At 37.0% G+C, this 23,431-nt stretch overlaps 1 protein-coding gene across 3 annotated transcripts in view; it reads right to left on the bottom strand.

Moving 5' to 3' along the window:
• The window catches only part of ACAP2 (ArfGAP with coiled-coil, ankyrin repeat and PH domains 2), a 62,899-nt gene that overhangs the window by 24,787 nt on the left and 14,681 nt on the right, over window positions 1-23,431 (bottom strand). For all 3 annotated transcript variants that reach the window (XM_054515870.1, XM_036388539.2, XM_036388540.2), the window contains exons 2-9: window positions 21,130-21,187; window positions 18,579-18,698; window positions 17,881-17,934; window positions 14,326-14,384; window positions 13,652-13,835; window positions 11,394-11,438; window positions 10,253-10,348; window positions 6,022-6,096 (exon numbers count right to left, since the gene is read on the bottom strand). In XM_054515870.1, the coding sequence (XP_054371845.1) occupies window positions 6,022-6,096; window positions 10,253-10,348; window positions 11,394-11,438; window positions 13,652-13,835; window positions 14,326-14,384; window positions 17,881-17,934; window positions 18,579-18,698; window positions 21,130-21,187 (691 nt within the window). The remainder of the gene's footprint in view (window positions 1-6,021; window positions 6,097-10,252; window positions 10,349-11,393; window positions 11,439-13,651; window positions 13,836-14,325; window positions 14,385-17,880; window positions 17,935-18,578; window positions 18,699-21,129; window positions 21,188-23,431) is intronic.

Raw genomic sequence — 23,431 nt, 5'->3', positions numbered from 1 at the left:
TAGCAGTAATTTTTTCTTTATGATCTTGGTTAAGATTACAAAATTACAAGTAGGACAAGGGAATATGCATTTCCATCAACCTAATAACAACTAAACCCAGCTAATAACAATTAATAGCAGCTTTCTGAGCTTTAGAAAAGCTGACTGCTTATCTTATTATCTCATCTTTAGCAAAGGTAAGTTAGACTAAGTAATAACACATGTGATGATCATTTGCTTTCACATCTCATTGAGAACAGCATGGGCTCTTCCCAGGGAGGTAGAGCTCAGATATTCAGAGAGTGGCAGGCTAACATCTACTAAGGGTGCAGGAAAAAGCACACATGGAATGACATAATTTTTACAACTTTGTCCAGCAATGAAAATAATATACATGCTGTAATTTTATTTCACTGTTATTAAAATGTATATCTTTAAAGGAGACTAGCAACATATGGCTTCTTCCCCTTAATATGGGTGTAAGAGACACATTACTGAAAATTAAATTTCAGAAGAAAAAAACCAAACAAATTAAATACTAAAAAGACAGAACATTTTGTATTATGATTTTCCTGAACCTACAGTAGTTACTTTTCATAAATTGCAAACACCAGCTTTGTGTAATAAGTATATCTGAAAGTCTCTGCTTTGTACTTTGCTTCTTAACAATTTGTCTATACATGAAGGAAAAGAGGCAAGAAATATATATAAAAAAAGTAGCTTCAACACCAACATGGTCATTATCCCCAGGTAACAGCCCAGGATGCAAACAACTTTCGTGCTACACATGATGTTTACTCTTGTACATGCAGATGGTTTGGTCCAATCCAAGGTTAATTACACATGATAGTGAAATGGTTACAAATATTAAAATGGGCCCTTTAAGCTTCCCACTCAGAACAGCACAAATTCCTTAAAATTATTCACTGTTTTCATCTATTGCTAATCTGGATAGATTACCTAATGTTGAAATGGTAAATCTAGATTTTTACTATTGAATTGACAGATGATCAATGCAAGAGTTCTGAAAGGAAATGGAACTATCACATCACTACCATACACTGATCTGAATAAACATACTAGTTACAAAAGAACTCTTCACCAAAACAAAAATCAAATTTTTTAATTTATTATTCAGCAATTAATAACTTTGATTTTCTGCCTGTTTTCTAGATCTGAACATGCTGAACATAAAAGACTTCATGTAAGCTCTCAAAATAAAAAGAGAAAACCACTATGCACAAACTTAGACATGCTGATGTCACATTCCCTACATTCCCCGAAAACTGATAAATTACTCTAACTTACCAGCTCCCAAACATAATGAAATCTGCTAAAGAGTTGCATCTTCCTGCCTCAGTGATGCCTGCAGCTCCTTGTCTAGTTGAAGACAACATACATTTCCCCAGTCTTTTTTGTCCAACATACTATGTAATCACATTTTCCTTTGGGTCTGGAGAACTGCTGCAGAAAATGCAGCTGTCTTTTCCAATGACTCCAGATCTATGCTTTGAAGGTGTATATGGATCATTTACCATGCCACACTCTAACTTAGAATTATCTAAAATACTGAGCCTTCTCATGAAATGCATTTAGTGTCATTTTTAATTACTTCCCTGATTGAATTCCACTTTTACAGAGCAGAAAAAGACATTAAGAGTATAGAGGCAAATGTCAAATATCTCCTTAACTGAACATGGCAGACTACCAGCTGGAAGGGGGAGGGAATAAGGCTTCCAAGTGCTTTATCCATAAAACTTCATTGATAAAGTTGTGATTAGGAAAAACAATCAGAAAAAAAAATGCCCCATTTCAATTCCATGGATAAAAGTAGGAAAAAAACCCTGAAATCAGCTATGTTCTGATCTTAGTCTCTACTATTCTACAATAAAAAAAATAGGAGCAAAGCAGTCACATTATAGTTTATTTTTATCTTGGTGCATGGAAAAGTTTAATGAATCATGAAAAATAATCTGGGGTGGAGAAAAATCCACCCATATCTTTCCAGTGTCCTGCATAAGAGAATCACATGTTAATAAACTCAGTCACTGTATGTGATTCAGAATTGTGTATTCTGCCAGCAGGCACACAACTGATAAAGCCTTCATTTTAAACATAATTAAACTAATTAGGTGTCAGGACTAAAGTAGATTTCACCTAACCAGAACTAAGAAAATTTAGCCAGTATTAAGTAATTTTCACTGAAGTGCTACATCACATATTTCATTCAGTTTTGAAAGAATAAACATCTATGGCTTCTATTCTGACACTGATTTTTCACGGTTGACTGCTACTGGAAGAGAAACATGTAGAAGTGGGTTATATAAGTGAAGCACACAGCATGCTTTCATGCCTTTTTTTCCACCCTTTTTCTTTAAATGTCCATGGGGTACAGCAAACCAGCTGGCAATGGAAAAACAACTTTCATCTCCAGAAATAATACTAATCTGGTGTGTCACAGAACACTTAATATTCTTGACAGTGTTTCAGTGAATGCATTTTCGTATGAACGTATCAATTCATCACACATCCTTGATTCATTTCAGAGCACGTTTACTCTTTCTCTGTGTATGATTTTCTTGTTCCCCCAAAACAAAACCTCCCATTACTTTTCAGTAGCAGAGCTTTTGATTTACTTTCAAAATTGCTATCAGGCCATGAAAGCTAATCAAACCATTTTACCAGTAAATCTTAGGAACTATATTTTAACATTTAATGTGTAATCCAAATTATTTTTTACTTTAGAGACTCAGCATTTTAAAAGTTTTTTAAGAAGGCAGAAATTGGGAGAGCATAAGTACTAAAGAAAACACTAACCTGAAAAATTAGGCCAGCATACACTAAACAGGAGGTACTAATTGTGCAAACCTCCCATTTAGAAAGCTGCTCCCATTCCCATTCCATTGGCAAGAGATATTTGTCACACTTAAGCTGAAAAGTCCCTCAAGGAAGGGTTTGAAACAACAGACACCACAAGTAACACGGTTTACAGCCCAAGACAGAGTGAGAGAATGTGAGAGTGCCATTAAGCAAACAAGTCACTTGAAATACAAGCACATCTCTGGTTTTGGAGACAGAAGTTAGTCTGCACAACTTCTCAACAGCAGCTCTGGTTTCTGCCTGCTTTGTGATTGTAGTAGCAGCTGGTTTCCTATCACCTTGTTTACTCAATATGTTAATTTTCAAATCATTCTCACTCCAGCTGTTTCCTGAGCACTTCTTTGGAAGCAGATTTTTACTTTAATGGAAAAGGGATTTGAATACAACAAAAGCTTTTTGAAGTTCAATGCAAATACTTTTCCTGTATCATCTTCATTTTAGAACAAAATATTAGGTCTGACACAATACCAAAAAACCATGAAGCTGTTTGCAGGTGCAACTGATTTTTAAAATATTTTCTTAATTAAACGCGTTGCTACAGCACGGGGCTGCAAACTGCTCAGGAAACAAGAGTCATGTCTAATGTATTGACACCGTGACACCACTCTTTTAATATTAATCTTTACTTATAAAAATATCTTACAAAAATTTCCCAGAATGATCATGAAATTTCTAGATTAATTCACAGCATGTGTTGCTCCAGAAAATATAATTTAATTTAATTAATTAATACAGAAAAAATATTTTCTTGCACTGAAAAAAATAAGTTAAGAAAATGTTTCCTGCACATTTGCTGAGTAAATAGACCACAAAACTTATAAGCAATTAAAAAAAGTAAATCAGATTATCAGCTCTGCTAAAAAAGAAATCACACTATATTGGTGACCAAGCCCTTCCATGACACTTTTAATAGCCTCTCCATCAACAGCCTAATTAAGGACAATGATTATACAGAAAAGTGAGATGGATTATTTAATTAGTGCAATTATTCTGCATGCATATGCACATATATGCAAACACAGGTAGTAGGTGGGTAGGTGTGTGCACGTATGCACTTACCTATACATTTCAGAAAAGGAACTGCTCTTTATCCACACAATGAAGGAAAGGCATCATTCTGAAGCATTAGATTAGAACTTCAGTATATTAAATACATATATACCTCATGGAATATTCAACACAATAAGCTTCAGAAGGTTCAGTTGTTAAAAAACATGGAAGGATTTGGCACTGTAAGATTTGGGAACATAGTGGAAAACAACATGACAAGACATGAGAAGAGAACGGGGAATAAAGTTGCCATCTGGGACAGGGTGACCAGATGACAAGTAGTGATAAAAAGATCCAGAGTCTAAGGCAGTTCTGAAATCCTGATGAGCTGGAAGCTAACTTGGTGTGAAGGTTGGGAAAAGCAGGTAGGATGAGACAAAAACAGACAACGTGATTTGAATAAGGAAACAAGAAAATGATTGGACAAGCTGTAAGAGGAATCTCCAATAAAGCACAGTCTAGGCATTATTAGCACAAAATGAGACAGTGACTTCTCTGATAAGGACAGGAGACAACACTTACAACTCAAAACACAGAACTTAAGAGGACAACATACAGTACATTCTGATTGCCCTGATTATATTTTAGAGACAGCATTAAATTGTCAATTAAAGTAAGCAACAATAAAAGGAACATTATTGTGCTTGTCACTCCTACTAGAAATCAAGAATATTTATATTACACACAGATATGGCTTATCAAGTTTCATGAAGCTTAAAAGTTTCAGTAATAATTGAAACTAGTAGAAATAGTTTACCTGTAAAGCAGCCTTAAGCAGCATTTGAAGAAAAAACAAAGACTGTAAATACCATTGGCAACAGCAGTGACCATAATTCATGGTAACTAGTTATTATTTCTATGGCCAATTAAAAGATAATTGCTCATAACTTACGTCCTTCAGCAAGCACCACTGTTCTCTTAACAGAGAACCTCTCAATTACTGTCCATTCCTGAAACTGAGCCTTTAAGCCCAAAAAACTTAAACTCTGACCTTCAACATTAATTCTCAAGCTCCATCTTTCCCATTCCCCCCTTTCTTCCCCTTCCTTGCCTGCATTTATCTCCTGACTCTAAGCACAGCATGTCAGCTCTGCCCTCATCATCACATCTGCTCAATTTCACAGCAATCCTAATGCTTCCCACCAACTCCTAAAGGGATGACAGGATGCACCAATAAAAATGTTTGCAGCAACCAAAGATGTTCTCTTTTCCCATGAGTATTAATATTGGCTCCTACTAAGGCTACCCAATTTACAATCTCAGAATGTTTTCATTCCTGAATTTATTTAGTTATCAGATTTCATTTCTATTGGGTGGAGTTTTTAAAATTTATGCCACTTGAACAGATCCAGAACATATTTGAATGAGAGTAAGAAGTGTAGATTACCTTTAAACTGGTATCTAATCCCTTTCAAAAGTGCCTGTAGCTCACTACCAGAGAGTTCAGTGGAAATATTTTTAATTTCTAGCATTATACCTGCAAAACCAATACTGATCTAGAGCTTCTGAAACATCCAAACAGAAGTCATTCCCCCAACATGAATTACCTAAATTTTTCTCAAGAAGTAAAAAGAATTATTGCACAAATCTTTCCCAAAACACCAATTAAAAGTTCTCAATACCATATCTGTGCACAGCTGAACCAACTCTTTACAAAAGTTTACTTTTGTTCTTCATATGCAACAGCAGCTGCCACACAAGCTCCAAGTGCTGCACTTGGATTTGGCACAGTCCAAAGTGAAACTTATTGCTGTAGGGCTGTGCAGCACATACACCTCTTCTACAAACACACAGCATGGAAACACAAAAACCTGTACAACTTATTCAATTCAAGGTAATATGAATTAGGAGTTCTACTGAAATGTTAGAATCTCAGCATTCAAATAAATTCTACTGTTCTATTTATGTTTCAGTAAAAACTAAGCATAATATTTTGTTCAGTAACACAAAATTAGTATCTGCAATCCAACCTTACACTTAATGACATGTCAGTCTGTCTCTCTGCACTAAAAATACCATCCCTTGCAGTTCTGATGCAGAGATGCTGGGGAGAGATGCTACAGATAAGAAAAAAAAGTGTGTGCAGCCTGCCTTTTACATTCTGTTTAGTACCTTTTGTTGAATAGTGGAGTGCTTTTGCTCCATATCTCTCTTCTCCTTCGCAGCATCTACAGCCAACTGATCCAGCTGTAAAGAGAAACAGAAAATTGGATCTTTCAATTATCATAAGAAATTTGGCTCAGTAGATTTCACAATGCTGACAAAAAAAAAAGAAAGAACTAACACATTATGTCTAGACATTGCAAGACTTTTCTTTTATTTGCATAGCATAATTACTTCTTTGTCACAAATTGTTTACCTTGAATAACCACTGAAGCCTCGTTTAAAGCACTGCTCTGCCACCCTGAATTAACCTCTACCAAGGTGTACATTTCTTGTAAGCATTAGAAGAACTGTCTCAAAGAACAGCATGGTGCCAAGCATATGCGACTCTGTACCGCATTGGTGCTCAGTCTCCCAGGAGGATGACTCATGCTTTAGCTGCTCTTGCTGGCCTATGCAGCAGCACTGGCAGGAGCAGCAAAAACTAGAAGGAGCAAATGCTATGGATTTTTCCCTCCACAAAGTGGGAGAACTGTCTCAATTAGGATTTTGTGTCGATAGTTTTGATCAGCTGACCAGCAGTACTCGAGCAAGATTGCTTGAGATCTTAGGTAGAGACAATCAAATTAATTTTGGAAATAAAAATATCATTTTGAACATAACTGAGATTGTCACAGAGAATATTTAAGTTAGTATCCTTACAAAGTCTCTGATGATAAAAAGGACACTAGCCAAAAAAAATTTCCTTTTACAATCACAAAAAAAAAAAAAGAGGAAATTTAAGATACCCTGTAAGAGAAAGCTTGATAGGGGTTTTCTTCTGTGGTTAGTTGCTTGTTTTGGTTGTTTTTGTTTTACAGTTTTGATTCTCTTGGTTTTGTTGTTTGTTTGTTTTATCCAGGCCTTCATGTTTAAGTTAGGAATGCAGCAGGGAAGCAGATGTTGCCTGAAAGCCCAGCCTAGAGCCTGTACCACAAGGCTGCCATTGCCCGGCCGGAGCGCGCCGTGCCCAGCGGTGCAGACGCAGCACCGTGTGCAGGGCTCAGCCCGCGGCTCTCCCTGTCTGTGGGACAGGGCATAGCCAGAACAGCAGGAGCACCAGCTCCCAGCTGGGGCACTCATTGCACAGGGCACAGTGACTGACAGATCCTCTGATCCACCCACAGAGAGCATCCCCGCCACCGCTCTCAGAACCGCAGTGGCAGGCCCTGCCAACTCTGGCTGGTTCCCCAGTCTTTTACTTGCCCTGCTTGACATGATATAAATAACAGAAAAGGGACACTAACAGGCCCTTACACCCTTGTGCTAGACATTCTCCAGCAATTATGGAGCCATCAGAAAGCTGAAACATCTGGATCCAATTCTGTACTCTGTTACTTTTTTTAACTCTTCTCTCCCTGTCTTCCCCTCTGGCTCAAAAGGCCGTATCAGCACTTGCACACCTTTACAGGTATTTGTGAACAGGAACACATTGAAGGCTGAAGTGTCCAAATGCCACATCTATGCAGCTTTAGCACTTAAAAATAACACAAGCCTCTAAACCAGACTGGGCTCAAACATTGTTTTGCATCAACAACCTGTGGGAAACCCTTTCTCTGGTGATAAAGATGAGAACTGGGTCAAGTGCTGTTCAAAATTTTATAGGGATCAAGTTTCTTGGAATCTGCAAATGGACCCCAAGAAATTCTTCCTTCTACCCCATTAGATGAAACAGAAGGCAGTCACTCAGGGTAGGGCAAACCTCTAATTTACCTTGAATACAAGCATTTGAGGGTACATTTACCACAGCCAAAACAAAACTCTTAACAGCAGCTCATTCCACCAGTTACTTTTTTTTACTATAAGACAGCATTGCACCATTCCTGTTTTCAAGCTCAAACCAGAGTTTCTTCCTTTTCACTCAGGTGAGCAGCACATCAATTGTCTTAGAAGAGACCAACAGCATATAACTATCAAAAGCTGTAGCAAATCACAACTAAACTATCAAAATCCCAGTCATTATAGGATTGCTGAGTAATTTTCTGAAAATTAGGTTTTTCAAACTACTGCATTTACTGGTAAATATATTTTTATAAACATAATGCTCTAACTGGCATTCTGAGGAGAATTAAGTCAGATTAAAATACTTAGCTTTTTGAGTAGTCATCTCAATGAAAATTCAAATGTTTTCTTTTTAAGCTAACACCACATTTCATATGAAAAGAACCAAAAACCATAGTTTCCATGCAAAAGCTCATATTATGCTTGCACACTATTAAAGATTCCCATACAATTATCTGATTCCCAAGGCATCCTACCCTGACCTGAAGTATCCGAAAGCAAAATTGCTTAATCCTGTTCCATCACAAAAAAATAGTTATTTTGAAAATACAGACAAAAATAATTCAAAGCTATAACTACACTATTTAAGATGAATTTTATTACTTCAGATGCTGCTAACACTTGTAATTAAGATCATACACAAAATTCACCTAGGAATGAAAACTCACTCACCAACAGAAGGAATCTAACAGCATTTTCACAAAAATCCAGCAAATCCCCGTTATGTCACAACATACTTTGTTAAAGGCAGAAGCTTCAACCAGTACAAGCTGCAAAGCCATCAATTGGTAAAACTTTCAACAGTTATTTACAAATCTGCTTCTGTCATGAAAAATATCCATTATTTAAATGCCAAGGTCTGCTACAAAAGAACAATTGCGCAAGTTGTACAACTTTAGGGTCTTCAGTCCATCTTGCTCCAACTGCAATATATTTAAAACATTCTTAGCTATGGATTTTCTAAATTTAACTCCTTCAGTTGCTATGATACCAGCACCAAAATGAATGCTACACAGTGCTCCTTACCAGATCAAGCAAAAGCATGACCAGACATTCAAAAATAACCTTGTGTTTTCTTGCTCCAATCACATCAATGAAAGGGAAACTTTGAAGCCTGGCTGATGACATAACCCACTATTAACTCCATAGTTTGTGTCTCCTTTCCCTATCCCCTCTTCCACAGCAGTACAGGACACGTGTTACACAGCCAGACACTACAGTTCAACACTTACAGCCCAACTAGAAGGGTGTTGAAGAATAAAGGGCACAACTATGGAAGAGTAACATCCACCTGAACTGTTCAGGTGCCCCTATTATACCAAGACCTGACATGTCTCTACACATAATTAAGACCCAACTGGGGCCTAGTCTAGCAGAAAAGTAACTATTCAGCCATTGGATTGTTGGAGTTATTTTCTACAGCTCCCAATCTGCTCCACTGCACAGCTCAGAACAATTTAATCTCTTATTCATTCAATGCCACTCAATGAATGACATTCAATGATGCTTCTACTCAAGATGAACGTAAAAGTTTGCTGTAAAAGTTTGCTTTTTATTTGCTTTTTTATCTGGACAGACACTTAAAAAATTGGTTAGCTCCTTTGTAGATCTGTTTGGGAAATGGCAATAGAGGGGTTTATATCAGAGCACTTGTTGCAAGTCCTCAGGCAAATAGAAAGTGCTCATATAACTTGCACTGAAAAGCAAGTCAAGACACTGCTGAGTCTTCTTCCTGCACCACAGACAGATGTTCATTTCAATAGTGTATGTTCCAATCTATTTGCATAACCATTTTCAATGTCTCCTGTGCGCAGTTGGCAGTGGTCCATCTAAGCTTTTCATGAGTCCCCTGCTGAAAACCCAGAAGTGTCAATTGTCTGTCCTTAAACAACAAAACTGGGTAAGAAGGATTCCATGCAGGAACTAAATTTTGCACTACTTATTAAAATCCTACTTCCATTTTACGGTCTAAGCTGCTAACATCAAAGTTATATTTACACACATAAAAATTTAATTATACAGACTGCATAATTTATACAGTAAATAAAGTATATGAGTAGAAGAAAAACCAGTCTAATCTATTTTTGATTATTAGATATATTTATAAACATGGGTCATATACAAAAATTTTGAAATCCAAATAATCCAGATCCTGAATATCACAATGTACCTCACAGAGCAGTACATGGCTATGCTTAGTATACAAATCCTAAAGGTAGCATTAATTTTAGTAAACAGACAACTTTCAGTTTGTAACTATTTTCATTCCTTTCATTACAGCATATTTTTTATTTTTTGCCTGTATCATACTACAACTCTCTTTTTGTTGAATAAATCTGTGAAGTACCTGATATGCTGGCATATATAAAGATTTCTTCCATTTCAGCATATAGTTATGCATTTTAAAATAATTTGTTACCTGTGCACCAAGCTCTTTCATGTAGGGCTCAAGTTCACTAAACAGATCATAGCCTTGATGGAAAAAAGCCAGATGTGCATACATAAAGGATAACATCTAGAGGGAACAAAGTAAATATTTATTCTCCTAAAAATGGTATCGCATATCACATAAGTATGTCATTTAATTCACATAACCTACAATTTCATGTTTAATTTCTCCTCTCATGTCCTGATAGTTTTACATCAATAAGTCATAGAGCTTCCAATGTTGTAAAATAAACGTGCAAAGTAAAGCAAGAACAGAACCAAGCCAAAAATTTCAGAAATCAGTTGATAGCATTAGCTCCATGAGCAAAACGAAAGAAATCTACTTAATGGCAGAAAACTAGTTCTAATTCATGTCACCTGAAATTTTTGTTATCTCTCTTTAACTGGGACATGTAAGGTTCAGAGGGGCTACAGAATATTTTACTAATGATTCAAACTCATAATAGCTGAAAAGACTGTCTGGCCTTAAAATAGAAAACAAGTTGGGAGCAGAATAGCAGGCAGCTATAAACCAACCCAAGTAAAGTTTCTGCTTTTTAAGAGATTAAGAAAATTATGGGAGAGCAACTTCAGACATTTGAAAGAACAGCACTGTTTAATTTGTCACTCTCCATCTCAATAAACTTTTAACAGAGATGTGAAGTAGAAAAGGGAATTCAATGTGAAGCAAACTGGCATGCAGGTATAGCTTTATATTAATTTAGCAGATACCATACTATTCATATTAAAATTTGCCCCGTTCTTAGAAAGAACAGAATTCATCTTAGAATAGATTATAAGTAGCACTTACTGTTTACAAAGTAATAAATCGGACCTAAACAGCAGAATTCTCAGCAAACAAAGTGATTTTAACCATGGAGCAATTACCAACAGATCAAGAGTAGTGAAAACCTACAAGTGTTCAAATCTGAACCAGAAGGATTGTCAAAAACAGTTAAACATGCATGCCCAGCTACACTACAGGCCAAACTGACAGTCACCAAACTGCCAAATGTATTGATAACATTCTGATCAATAAAAGGACTAAATCTTTAACCTACTGCTTTGTGGTCATATTTTTAATTTCAGATTGATTAAAATATTTGATATACAGAGGATAAAGTGTATCTTACCGATTTTAAGATTTCTGCTCTCCTTTTAGATTGAAGAACATTGATCTAGGAGAAAAGAACAAACAAGTAATTCCTTTCATTCCAAACTTATTTTATTTTCAATTTTCCCCATATAATCACATCCAAGCTTAAAACACTGGAAGAAGACAGCTCAATATCAGACTTCCCAAAATACTGTTAAAAGAAGATGCACTCTAGTTCTGTCATGACATCAGTGATGCAATCAGAGAACGCTTGCAAAGCTTGAGCTTCATGGTGATAGTTACAATTTTCTTATATCAGTAGGGAAAATACAGGACACCACTTGCTTGCTAGAAGTAATATAATACAACTTTCAAGGAAAATTGGTTTTCATTTTCAAGAGATTGAATTCAAGATGTTTCAAGCAGATGAGCCAAGCCAGCCCACCAACTCCTTGCAGAAGTTGCAGTGCTGCCAGGGCAGAGTGAAGGATGCGAGCAGGGTTACTTTTCCTCTCAGACTCACAGTATTTAAGTATCCCAAAAATAGTCCCAGGCAAGCAAGAACGTAATAGGTTCAATAAATAACTTCCTGGGTATATCTGGGCTTTTAAGCTAGCTGAAGTCACTGATTAAAGGTGTTGCCCTAGAACTTAGGGCATTCCACATTATATAGAAAAAAATGACCAATTTTTCACATTCACCTAGTTCCCCTATCTTCTTTATCCAATCTTAAAAGGTTGCTATCCAAACTACAGATTTTACTTTAAAAGACCCACTTAGCAGAAACAGGCTTGATTTTTTAATTTAACACATCTATGTCAGTTTAGAATTTCAGCAAAATAAACAAACTTGCTGCAGCTATAATCAAAACCAGATTCTACTTCTATACTTAAGTGGTCATTATTTTGGAAAACTTTCTGCAGCAAAAATAATTGAGATTTGTTTGTATAGAATAAACCCTTGGCCTGTGAGGCAAAGAAAAATAAAAGGAAAGCAAAGGTTTTGAATTACAGTTTAGAGCAAATCTAGCTACAAGGAGACCATAGTTGTGAAGCCATTTTCCCAAAAGAATCACTGAAGCAGACACAATTCCTAAAACTGAATTGATTTTTGTCCACGTTGAGAGATGCTGAAACTGTTCCCAGTTACTCTAGATGCATCTGTATCCCAGGAACTGCTCATACTTTGAACATACAAATTCCAGGAGGCAAACAACCTGGAAGTTGTTTGAACCTGCAGTTCAAAGCACACACAAGGAACTGGTCACCTATAGTAGTGGCTGCCAGCTGCCCCCACCATTTAGTGCAAGTACAAATAATCCTGTGGGGAATAATTCACACCACTTGTTAAACATCAAAATGACCTTAGTGTTTAAAAAGTTGGAGTTCAGAATTGACCACTGACCACCATGTCTGTGAACATGCCCAGCTGATAGGCTCCACTTCATTTTACAACTCATAATGCAATTTATAGAGAAGTTAATTAAGCTTTAAATAACTGACTGGACTGCCACAAATCAAGATGATAATGTCTAATATAAAACCAGCTTAATTGTAAATAGCTGTTCTGTTTTTGATCATAGGAGAAGCTCAGACCTATTTGGGAGCCCCCAACCCCTCACACCATCTGAGTTGCAATAATCCTGTTTTGCTGTAGTTGTGGATAAGTATGAAACAGATGAATTTTAAGTATCAAAAGAAAATTTACTACTGTATTTAAGAATAGAAAGCAGCATGACAAAGAACACCTCTCAACACCGTATGGGAGATTTTCACTAAAAAGAAAAAGAATAGTTAAGTTCTTGACTCCCCTTACAGCACAATCCCAAACTGAGGCATCTAGACAAGCTGAATACAGCCCAAAGCATAGAGATAAAATTGCAGAAATACCCAACGTCCTGTATCAGAATTATTCAGGTAATTTGCATTTCCTAGGCTAGGTTACAGTTTTTACTTTATCTATATAAGAAACTGCAGCATATCTAACTCATGAAACATTTAGCTAAGTATCAGGCATATACTGGGGTTTTTTCATAATTAATGTTCAACTTGAAAATTAAACTGTGTCACTGTAGCAAGGGCACTGAATACCAGAGCATTAAAGCAATAGGAATGCATCAATTAATTTTCCTCAGATTTTATTAAAAAGAAATTACTTGCAGATAAAGTTCTTCCTTTTTCCCTGAATCTCCACAGCTTCCAAGAAGCTTACAAAAAGAACTTCTAACATTGTAAAGGACATGTCTCTAACCATATGTAACAAATGGTTTTGAAAAGCTTTCATTGCTGTCCTTACCTGAAGAACATAATCCAGAGCTATGTGTCGAAAACACTTCCGAGTTGCAGTCAAAATATTGGTTGCTTCCTCTACCTCGTGTTGCTTATTCCTTTGAACTTGGGCATTTTTCACCAGAGCATTCTCCTTCTCTTCACTCACTTTTTCAAACTGTTTCTTTGCATCTTTAAATTTCCTAATATCTCTATGGAAAAAGGAAATATGGATGACAAATTAATTCCAAAGCATGAAAAAGAGTTTAAAGCTACACCAGACAGACCAAGCTTGGGACTGCTATAGCTGGTGTCTATTTCAAATTTTATATTCTTCAATACATGTGGGTCAAATGGAAATCCACAAATTATGACAGAAGCTTCTTGTCTTTCTTTTCCAAGGGAAGGACAAAACTGAAATGTAACTAAACACATCTAATGCCTACTGGGGAAAAGCTGTGTCCCCCAAGCTTAGACAATTACAATATGTAATTAGATCAGTAATTCATCCTATTGCAACATTTCTGCAGCTGGATCTAAAGCCTCAGTGACTCGGGGTGATTTTTGACAAAGCCTTAATATACACTTCTCAATTTATGGGGGGCAATTTACAAGAAGGATGTTTCACTTACCCACTCAAATCAGATTTTTAAAATTCCATTTTATGTATAATTTTCCCATTACAAGTGCAAATTAACTTACTCTTTAACGAAAGTCTGAAGCTGTGTTTTAATTGATCTTTGGATTTGGTCAAACAGAATCTGAAAGAAAACATTATTAGGTAGGTCAGTAACTTGGAGGTATTCATACCTTCTGATTTCAGAAATACCAATGGTAATTATGCAGAATTACACGAGAATGTAATTATTAAACCACTGTGTCTCTAATATCAAAATATAAATCCCTTCACAGTAGTTTTGAAATAAATAAAAGATGAGGGAGAAAATAACGAAAATAACTCAAACCAAGCATCCTTTGCTACTCTTTTCTTAAAGACTGTGGTTATAAGGAGACATAAGAGCTTCTCTCATCCTGACATGCCTGGTTTCACAGAAGTTTATTTGTTAATTGTACAGTAATGTTCCTGAAGAAACAACTTTGAATGTTAAGGAGCCTTTTTTTTTTTCTTAGACTTTCACAATTTATCAACAATTAAAAGACAAATGAAACCACAGAAAGAACATGCTCTTAACTTCTGGCAAAAACCCAAAACCACGGATTGAAATTAATGCTGAAAATGCAGCATATATGAGTATTCAGCACCATCTCCTTTACATGAATGTTTGTAAAAAACCACTCACTGTTGGACTACTAAAAGGAATGGCTGATTCTTTTTAAGAATAAGTAATTTAAGCAATGGTTCCAAAATATCTTGAGATTTGGGAAGGCTGGAGGCACAAAATATAATAAATTCATTTGAATTGTAAAGTCTAAGATATTTGTTAAGTTTTTAAGGCCAAGGCACACCTGGATGTGAGATAATTTGAATATGCTCTTATGACCCAAAAAATTCTAACTGGAAAATGAAAACACACATTCCTTCAGCTTCACATCTGCCCTCTGAGTTTTAGGATGGAATGGAACAGGTCAATGACTACTGGATAAATCCTTTTGTCACTTATTGTGCAGACAAAAAATGTTGCCTCAATTTTCAACCCTTTTACACCTCCAATTCTACATAACAGAAATACACAAGGCAGCATCACAAAAATAAAGTTGGCCCAGTTTAACAGAATCTCTCATAAAAGGTAAAGATCTTGAAATATTAAAGAATTTTCTTGAAAAAGCAAGCCAAAACCTCAAAGTTTAAGGTCAAAAAATGTTTTCCTTAAATGTTCTCAGATTCTTTATTAAGATTTGGAAATGGGAAGCTATGTAATGCCAAATACTGACAGCAAAACCTTTACCAGCTCATCTCTCTTTTCTAGAAACACTGAAAGGAAGCATGACTGAGTTAAAGCCACTCATTAGCAGTGGTACTGTACCTTGCATCCAGTCTCCATGCTAGGAGCTCTTCAAGACCAAAGCAACTTGCTCCAGCCTCACATCTGACCCTGATTTAGGCAGGCAGTCAAACCATCCACACCTCCTGAGGACCCTTTCAACCAGAATTGTATCTACCAGTAGCACATGGAAGAACCTGTTTGTATTCCCACTTTGGGAAACCAGAAAAGCAGACAACTAGAATAAAGAACTTCTTGACAAACTGGAAGTCAGGCTGGGACTACTCCCACTGCTGACATTTAAGCTTGCCAGTTCCTGGGGAGTGCACCAATCAAGATCAATACCAAAAGATAAAACCAGATGGGAACTCAAATGTTTAGAGGACTCCCAGAAATATGAGCCTTGCATTCTGCTTACAGTAATGAAGAGAAAAAATGTGCTGGGCAGAAAAACACAAAGAAATAATTTCCCCTAAAAAAACCAGAGAAGTGCCCAGACCATGATCTGATTAGATTTACAACCTTGTCAACATACTACCTTTCATACACTGCAAGTCTAAGAAAGCTGCTATTTGCCATAAGCTGTCACAGCTACTCCCCCACTGCTGAATCAGTGAAGATGCTGCATTAGGCTGGTCCCTGCCCTTATTTGTAGCAAAGCCTCACACAAAAAAACTGACAGTCATCCAGAACTCAGTGGGAGCATCTCCTACCCCTTCCATCCTTCCTTTCCTCTTTTTCCTCTAGCTTCACCCTCCTACTGGCTCTGTCACCTTGGTCAGCAACACACCTGTCACTCTGAGCCAGGAAGCCCTGCTGAACTCAGCAGATTCACAAAAAGCAATGCAGAACCACAACACATCTGGCAGAGCAATTGTGCCTCACTCCTGATGTTTGTGCCTTTGGTAAAAGCCACTTTGTTCTCACTGTGTCTGAGCACAGCAAGGGCATGGAGGGGAAAAAAAAAGCAGGGCAAAGCTAGATGGGTCCTACTTAGATCTGAAAAGAAATCTTCTTCAATATGGTTTGTTCTTTGCTTTCTGCCTTCAAAGTGCCCAAAGGGAAGAGTTGTGCTATGCCAAATTTTACCAAAGCAGTGCAAGCACCATCACGTAGAATAACAACAGCAATAACACAGGACCTATGTCAGAGGTACCCAAAAGAGCAAACCACAGATAAAAGACATGGTTAAGAGGGATTCCAGCAGCAAGATGTGTGATGAAGAGGGACAGCCTGGGTTTATCTGCTCCATCTACTCTGCAGAAATCGTTGACATGACAGTAATAATTGCTCCAGAACTGCTGCTTTGAACCTTGGCCCTCCCTTTTGTCTCCAACCCAAGAACCACTGTTCACTTACTCCCTTCTTTACAGTTTTCATTAGATTGTACACTCTGTATAATGGAAAGAAAATCAAACACAATGCTATTAACCTGCTTTGCTTTTCCTCCCTTCCATTCTAAAAGCATGCATTTAAAACAAAAAAAGCCTAATCAGACACTTTTAGAAAGCTAAGTTGAAGCTAGCAGACTTCCATTTCATTCTATCTTGTCAATTTTTAAACTCCCAGTGGTATGAAAAACCCACATTTTAAGTGTCCTGCGTATTTTCAGCACTTTGGAGACACTTCAGTTTGTTTGCAGCAAATTGCTGGGAAATTAACAAAGAACAGTTGGGCCAATGAAAGAGGAAAAAACCGAAGAACAAACTTCTGAATACAAGACCAAACTCTTTAAAGGAAAAAAATAACAAAATTATAAAATTAGTTTTCAACCCAGGGAAAACTGAAGTTTCTGATTAACTCTGACATGCTAAAAATTACAATTAGTCTTAAATCCTAGCATTTTCTCCTTTCTCCACACTTACCTAAATCTGCTATCCTTCCAAAAAGAAAACTATATGCAGATCATAGGTGCTTCATTTTGTGTATTTATAAAGGATAGGGGAGAAAGTAGCAACTATGGAAAAGACAATCATTATTTCAGACCACTAAAGCTCATAGTCTGTAACTGTTACCATCAGTTTGATTCAAAAAGATTAAACTATCCAGTATTTCCTGTCTTAGAGCACCAAAGCTTACAAATTCCAAATGAAAAATAAACCAAGATGGAAATCTGCAGAAAAGGGGATATTTATAAATACCTTGTAAACAAAACATTATTAAAATAATTATAAGTATAAAATGAGAGTTATTTAACACCACTTAAACCATTACTTTGCAAACACTATCAACAAGAAAGGCTTTACCATTAATCTCTCATCAAAAATAACTGAAGATGAGCTATCAGTGCCATGTTGCAGCTAGAACTACTCACATTATGATAATTGATCATTTCCTGTAAGGTGTCAGAGAACTTCATCAAATTGGCCTGTAAAGAGAAAATAAAAGTGGTTTAAATTAAGCCCTATTAAAAACACAGCACAAAAGCAACAGTTCAGACGTTTACAGCTTTTCAGTTTTTATAACTTGGAAATTCATTTTCCTTATAGCACTATTATGAGACTAAAACCACTAGGCTAGGAGAGCATGGCTGTAATGGCAAATAAATCTATTAAAGATACAAGCATGAAAATTGTTACTTCTATCTACCTGTATATAAAGCACCAAACTGAAGAAAAGCAGGAAAAATTCAAATTGACTAAAGATATCGAAAGCACACATACTCTAAAACATTAATTTACAGTATTTAATATGACACTAACTAATATTTTTCACATAATTTTTAATACTCTGACTCAAAAAAACAGGTTAACGTGTTGCAATCACCTGCGCACACACTAATCTAACACCTTTTCTGAAATTTGGCAGACCCATGTCACTGCTGAAACTAAACAGCACAGACACCTGCAGTGTACCACAGCTGGGAAACCCCCACTCTAAAAGAGATAGCAAAGAAAAAGAGCAAAAAGGCAAATAATTCCATAAACTTCAACTACTTCTTTTGCCAACTGCTATGTTGTGCCTTTTTTAAGTTATGTTTCTCTCCCTCCACTTTCACCTCAAAAAACTTACCTCAACCAATGTATCTTTACAGGAATATTGTGCAAGGTCTCGAATTCCATTCATGAATTGCTTGTTTGCTGTACAAAATGCTTTCCCAGTGTCAATCATTGCAATACAAAGCTTCACCAGCTAAAATGAGTATATAAATAGAGAGAAAGCAGAAGGCTTATTTTGATTTGGTTTTTACACCATCATATAAACATGAAAACACTGAGCTTAGTAAGGCTACAAAATAAAAATTTCAAAAGTTACATTCTCACCCTCAGATTCTATGAAAAGCTTTCTACTGTGTAGTAACAGCTATAAAAATACTACTCTAGGTCATTAGATATGCTATTGGGAAAGCTACCACTCTATAAACTTTTAAAATTAGTTTTTACTTGCTTTATTGCTAACTGACATGTTGTGCGTATTTCAAGAGAGTTTTACACAGGCAAAAAGTACAGCAGCTAAAACATAACCCAAGCAAATGATGAGGTTATTGTGGTTTCTGAGGAAAAACACCACAAAACAAACAAAAACGAAACCCACACCAGTTGTTTCATCCTGAGACACTCAGAATACAGGAACAGGAAAGCAAAAGGCTCTGTGCACAAAGCTGAAGAGCCATGGTTACATCTCAGGAGGTGAAATCAATCATGTTTCCACTCACAGACTAATCTCTATGGCTTTCCACCCCTACCACTCACTGCTTCAGTCAGCACCTCAGGCCTCATGGAACTGCAGTCTGATAAGAAGGTCCTCAGTATCTTGTGATGGATGTTTTCCCCCTTCTTGAACCATGTATGCACTGGGTCATTAATGTAAGGACCACTGGTTACTGCAATTGCCAGGATGCTCTCCTGAGATGGGGTGCATTATGACTGAGCTCCCCCATCCTGAGCCAAGCTGAGAATAAAACCAGAAGATTGAACTTTCATCTCTGAAAGATCTTTCAAGGATAAATTATCATGAAAAGCAACACAGAAGCACTTGGTCCTATGTTGGAGCAAAGAAACCAACCAAGCATCCTTCCTGCCTTAGTTACCCAGTAATTTTTATGTTGACTCAGATCCTTAGGGAAAACATAAAGCTAAGAATGATCTTCCTCATTCTGATGAATGTCCAAGTTGCTTGAACAATGGACAGGAAAAAAAACCCACTATCAACATTAACCTTTTTCCTTTACCTTTGCTTATAAATTCACAAGCCTGAACTGGGCTTGCTTTCTTCCAGAGAGCACAACACTGCATACAATATAGCCCAAAGTCAAAGTTGTGAGACAATAAAACCAAGTTTAGTATGAACAACTGATCAGAAAAAGTTACCAACCAAGCCTAGACAAATTATTACCCTCAGGCCATAGTTGCTTCAGCTCACACAAGAAGCTTGGCTTTCAACTTTAGTATTGTACTACAAGGCCCTGAGAATAATGCCATTTAAGAAATATGAGAATTCTTTTCCCCAAAACCTTTAAGACTGGTGGAAAAGCCAAACTTGCAAGTTGGATTTTTCATATCCTTTAAATGCTCACACTGGGTGATCTACCAAAACAGATTCCACACCCCTACAGTAAAAATATGTGTTATACCCAAAAGTTTCACCAAGATTCACACCAAATCAAAATTAAGGATCCTAATTTATTTTGCAAGAGCAAGCTGCTAGATTATTAGCTACTAAAAACTAGAAATACTATTACAAGTAGTAAAGAACAAGTCTTCAGGCTTGACACCATCTTATATTTGTTTCCAGCTTTCTGCAGCCAACTCAACAGCTGCAGGAAAAAAAGGTTGTATTCAAAAAGCAGTTAAGGAGGTAAACAAATGACATCTGCCTGCCATGCGAAAACACAGATAAAAATAATTAAAACATTTAGCACAAACACAAAGGAAAGGCAACTTTATACAGATGAAAACCAAAAATAAGCCACTCTCAAAACACTAGCAAAGAAATAACAAAAGTTTCCAAAGGCGAGGAAACCAATAAACAGATATTAAGGAGCTGAAAAGATGCTACGTGTACTTTCTTATATACATGCACAAAGCATGACAAAATGCAGGATGAATTTTACAGTAGTCAAGTCCTCCACACAACAGTGAAGGATATACATAAATACGATATACATATATACATTTATACACACACCTGGCTGCTGTGCCTGAGATTACCAGTGACAAACAGCATGGATTTTAAACCTCCAAAGCAGAGGGTACCCAGGTGTCCGCAGTGCATGCCATTGTGATCAGCAGGCTCTGGGTGCAGCAATGACCAAGCCCTGGCTTTTATCTCACTGGGAGCTGAAGGAGTTTGCAGCAGCTCCCCGGGCTGAGTCACAGGGGCTCAGCGAGGGCCACTCAGGAGGGAATTGCACAAGCGAGGCCCCCGCCCAGGGAAGGAGCGAGTTCAGCTGCCCGGTGCTGCTCTGCTCCAGCCTGGCCTCCAGCTGGGAGCTCCACCTGGATCCCTCCCCTCTGCAGAGCAGGGTGCTTGGTCTGACACTTGCCAGCTGTGAACTTTAAAACAAAACCGAAACACACTTTCTGATGTTTCTGAGACAAACGTTGTTCAATTAAAAGCTTACCTTGTCAAGTTTCAGTTCCAGCTCTGTCACATCTCCTTCTACCTCTTCTAAAGCTGCCCTGTGTGTATAAAAGAGGTTTTCCTTTAAAATTTTACACAAAAATACTCTGAATCTGGGGAGAAGGGGCAGACATGCATTCATTTAACTCATTTATTGCCATCACAGTTTTACTTAAATTTCAGCTATAAAACAGCATAGATTTTAAAGAACCACAAGAATTGCAAGAAATTTGACAGTACAAAGAAGAAAAACTACATCACTGCTAAAATGTGGTCTATTGATAAAGATTTGAGATCAAATTTTATCAATCCTGATATCTATCACACCAAAATAGGTTTCTTCTCTTCTTGTATAGACAATAGTCTATATGTTTGAAGCTAACAACAAAGGAAAGAAACTGAAAGTTGGAGAGAATTTTCTTAACTCTTTTAGTGAACTCCTGGCTCAAACCTGCAAATAAGGCAGCTATTTCATGAAAAACCTTGCACTGAAATTAGGAAAAAATACAGCACTTGCCATGTGTCAATTACTCTGCAGGGAGTTCAGATGGCACACTTGATTAGATCATTTACCTCTGGTCTACACTGGTCAAATCTTCCAGGCCAGTCAAATTTAACTTGCCAATAAAAGCTGCTTTCATGGAGCATTGCTAAAGCACAGATTTTTTTTTTTTCCTTCTTCTAAGCTCATGTTTCTTTGGACACCTCCTTCCTTATTGCTACCTGAAAAAAACATGAGACTGAGGATGGATGACTCTTTGACTCTTTGTTCAGAGTCCATGAACATTGCTGCTTCATTCAGGCTGTTGCCTTGAGAGCCAAATGGACTCATTTCTGTCAAGGAAGCCCCTGGTGCCATCACAGGGTGCCCATTCTTTCAGTCATTCTAGCATAACTGCTCATGGAGCCACACTGTTTACCAGTAATAGCCTGCCTTGGGGAAAAAAAAGTAATAGGAAGTTTTCTGAAATGCTTTTTGGAAAATTGGATAAGACATTTCACATTTCAGTCCTACAGAAAAACCCAGCTCTTCCTGGAAAAAGTTATATAGGCAGGGAAGAATGATTTGGAGCAGGGATTTCTTAAGCCAACTTTATACCACTGAGGAGAGACTACACACAACCACAGCTTTACTGTCTCTTGCTAATTCCATTCTAGTTCACATGAGTACAAGCCAAGAACACAAAAAAAAAAAGTAAAAAGACTGAATCAGGTCCCAAGTTCAGGAAAAGCAGTTTTTTTACAAGAACAGTTCTGAAAAATGCTGCCAATTGCTTGCAGATCTCAAACACTGAGCATGACATTCCCAGCTTTTGCAGATTTCACTACACATAGTTGCATTCCAATTCTTGTACCTCAAGGCATTCCCACAGTTATGTCCTAGGTTTTATATCCAAGCAACCCCTGTACCTACATTTTAGCTTCTCCCTCTTCACTAGCTTCAGACCATGAATGATTTCAGGCAACATCAATTTCTCTTTTACTTTCTTTATTTTCTTTCATAACTAAATCATTTCCACTTAAGTCTCTAGTTAATCTTGTTTCAGAAAGCATTAAAGAGAATTTAAAAAACCCAAAACCCAAAGGAAGGAAAAGCATCTCAATATTTAGACTTCAATTTTGTATTCGTTTGTTTATAATCACAGTGCAACAAAGTTTTATTTGTTTCTTTGGCATTAACATAAAAGCACGATTAAGAAGTTGTTTACAGAACTGCAGCAAGATCTGATAAGAGCATTATTTTTTGTGTCTTAAACTGAGTTCTAGCTCCACAGGACTTAATGAGCTAAAAGTCTAAGATTCAAAATGAACAGAGATAAAGGCAGTTAGAGCAGGCAGAATGAAGACAACACATCTGTTCAGTAATTAAACCTCTATTCCAAGAGGCAAAATTTAGACAGAATAAGCTCAAATGGAAGAAGTACCAGCAGAACATTAAAAACTGAAACAATGAAGGGCAGATCAAGCAAAAAGAAGTATAAAGCAAAGAAGACAGAGGTCTGAAATGCCACAGGCCCCCGAGGCACCAGGCTGGTTCTCTGGGCTATTTCCCACCACTGCCATATGATAGAGGGGTGGCATATCTGGGCCCTACAGCTGGATATGGATTGAACAGCTGTATGGTTCCAGCCAAACCTCACTTTAATTCTACGTTTCTTTGCATAGAAATGACTACTTTACTGTTTCCACCACATAAAATCTAGTAGAAGTTGTTATTATCATGCAAACATATTTACAGGTATTAGTCCAAAACTGGATTACAATCACAAAAACAATAATTTAAAACATTAGCCCTCACACTA

Source organism: Molothrus ater, chromosome 10 (assembly GCF_012460135.2).
Source record: "Molothrus ater isolate BHLD 08-10-18 breed brown headed cowbird chromosome 10, BPBGC_Mater_1.1, whole genome shotgun sequence".
In the NCBI taxonomy this organism is placed as follows: Eukaryota; Metazoa; Chordata; class Aves; order Passeriformes; family Icteridae; genus Molothrus; species Molothrus ater.
This window is presented reverse-complemented; position numbering and strand designations above follow the sequence as displayed.